The sequence below is a fragment of the Malus sylvestris genome, chromosome 3 (assembly GCF_916048215.2).
Source record: "Malus sylvestris chromosome 3, drMalSylv7.2, whole genome shotgun sequence".
Classification (NCBI taxonomy): domain Eukaryota; kingdom Viridiplantae; phylum Streptophyta; class Magnoliopsida; order Rosales; family Rosaceae; genus Malus; species Malus sylvestris.
Genome location: NC_062262.1, coordinates 21,625,215 through 21,627,766, shown reverse-complemented (window position 1 = coordinate 21,627,766; position 2,552 = coordinate 21,625,215). Strand labels below are relative to the sequence as shown.

At 41.5% G+C, this 2,552-nt stretch overlaps 1 protein-coding gene across 1 annotated transcript; it reads left to right on the top strand.

The window, feature by feature from the left end:
• The first annotated feature begins 784 nt into the window (after positions 1–784).
• Positions 785–2,248, top strand: LOC126614510 (AT-hook motif nuclear-localized protein 17-like). Its single transcript, XM_050282181.1, has one exon. It carries the CDS (start codon positions 1,002–1,004, stop codon positions 1,929–1,931), a length of 930 nt encoding a protein of 309 aa, XP_050138138.1. The 5' UTR covers positions 785–1,001; the 3' UTR covers positions 1,932–2,248.
• Positions 2,249–2,552: the final 304 nt, after the last annotated feature.

The window sequence follows — 2,552 nt, the reverse complement described above, 5'->3', positions numbered from 1 at the left end:
CCTCACTCTCCTCCCCCCCCCCCCCCCCCGGATCTTAGGCTTGCTCACGATTTTTTTCCTTTTTACATGTTTCTCAGATTTGTTCATCTCCACTGCTCATAGCAGTACGCGAATTTGGTTTCAATAAAGAGGGTTTATTAAGGTTTTAAAAATCCAAATGACAATGTATCCATCGTTAAAGCCTAAAAGATGCAATCACAAATGTTTGCATAATTTTTTTTTTCACATTTTGCACAGTTGTGAATTAATTATTATGAATTTTTAATTGTTTTTGTATTTTTAATGTACTTTGGAATATTTGAATCTCACTTATGTAAGATTAAATTTTGTGCCTATTACGGTTGCTAGTAAGATTTTTTTAGTAGTTTAAAATTATCAAATTAATGTTTTTTAATGGGTTAAAATGGATTACTCACAGATAAACTTGTTAAGAACTCTTAAACCGGCGACCTAATATTGACATGAAACTTATTATTTTTGCTTCGTGTTCAGTTGTGCAAGAAATTTGACAGGTGTAGGCGTCGGCGTATTTGCGGGTCCAGTACGTGGAAATGGACAATGCCACAATGTACTTGGAGCCCTAGCTTGCAACCAGTAAACAGAGGATCATACGTCCATCACCGTTTCTCTGTCCAACCAGAAGCTCTCTGTTCTCTGTTTTGAGAGATTTTTCAATGTAATTAGACGTGTCATTAAATTAATTATGAATACATGTGTTAAAAAGTTAAAAATTTTAAAAATAAAATTTTCCACTCATTCTATTAAAATACGTAATGTACCATTTATTTTTTCGTTACAATTAAAAATTTCTTGTTTCTCTTTCGGATCCACTTTTCTGTGGGCCCTCCTCCTTCCTTTCTTCAGTACTTGTCCATCAATGAGCACAGACAATCCCAGATAGAGTACCTGAAACTGGCTCTATATAAAACAACCCCAAAAACTGTTTGCCCTTCAAACAAATTATTTCTTCTCTCGTGTCTGTGTTGTTCTTGTTTCTCAAAATGGCAGACACTGGTGCTGGTGGCGCGGCAGCAATTTCTCTTCAACAAGCCTCCGACGATGACTCCATGCACAGCCCCCGGAGCGTCCCCACACTCTCTGGAGGCGCAAGTGGTGGTGGAGGAGGAGGGTGTTCGTCGTCCGGACACAAGAACATGGTATCACCGTTGGGTGATATTATCATCTCAAACTCAAAGAAACCGAGAGGGAGACCGCCGGGGTCCAAGAACAAGCCCAAACCCCCGATCGTCATCACCAAGGACTCGGGGTCAGCGATGAAGGCGGTGGTCCTCGAGATCTCCGCCGGGTCCGATGTGGTGGAGACGATTGTACAGTACGCCCGAAGGCGCCAGGTTGGCATCAGTGTGTTGAGCGGTTCAGGGGCGGTGTTGAACGTAAAGCTGAGACACCCAGCCGGGCCCCACGAACCGTCACTGTCTCTTCAGGGTCCATTCAACCTCCTCTCTCTCTCCGGCTCTTACATAGACTCCTTCCCGGCCGTCATCGCTTGCTCTTCTTCTCCTTCCGCCGCTGCTGGTGGTGGTGGTTCGGCCGTAGTACCGATGTCCGGGACTTATTCTCTTCTGGCTTGTTCGTCGTTCACGATATGTCTTGCGGGGGCGCAAGGGCACGTGTTTGGAGGGATTGTTGGGGGCAAGGTTGTGGCGGCGAGTACTGTGATGGTTGTGGCCGCCACGTTTTTGGATCCGACCCTTCAGAGGTTGCCTTTGCCGGTTGAGGGTGGCGGTGAATATGAAGGTGAGGAGGATACTAAGCCTTGCATTAATGAAAAAAGTTGTCACACTTACGGTGGCGGCGGCGGCGGCCGGAGCAGTGGTGTTGCGAGTCCAACGTGCCAGATGAACACTAGCCCTCCTGATCATTATCATCAAGTCATGGCTTGGGGTCCTCCATCTCGCACTCCTTACTGAGAAAAACAATTGAAATATCAAATATTTTCAAGTTGGAATTAATTCATGATGCCATCTTTAGTTAGTCGTAGCAGCTGCCTAGTAATTTCTTTTGTGATATTTTGGCAGCAACATATTATTTAGCAGAATTGTCTTCTCTCTCTCTCTCTCTCTCTCTCTCTATAGGTAGTTTTAGTTATTGATGAAACCTAAAAATTAAAGACCTTGATGTAATTTGAGTTCCTAAGCTAAAATAGCGAACTAGGCTTTAGTTTATTGTTAATTTCTTTCGCGCTCCTTAGTAACAAGTGATACTATTTATTGAACAAGAAAATTGAGGAAATATTTGCAAGTAGGAACAATATTAAAAATGACGTGATATTCACATATCTCATTTTACTTTTTGCATATCTTTTTAATTTTCGACCGTCGGATTAGATGAATTGAAGAAGATCATCAGATAAAAATTATAAAAAGGTGTGTGGGAAGTAAAATGGTATGTGGAAAGCACACCCTTATTAAAATTAGGAAGACAAAAATTTTAAACTAAATTTTATAAACCAAATGAAGTGGGTGTAGATGATTGAGTTATCTTCGAAGTGTTGTGTAGCTTAATTAATTTTTATTTATGATACATAATTT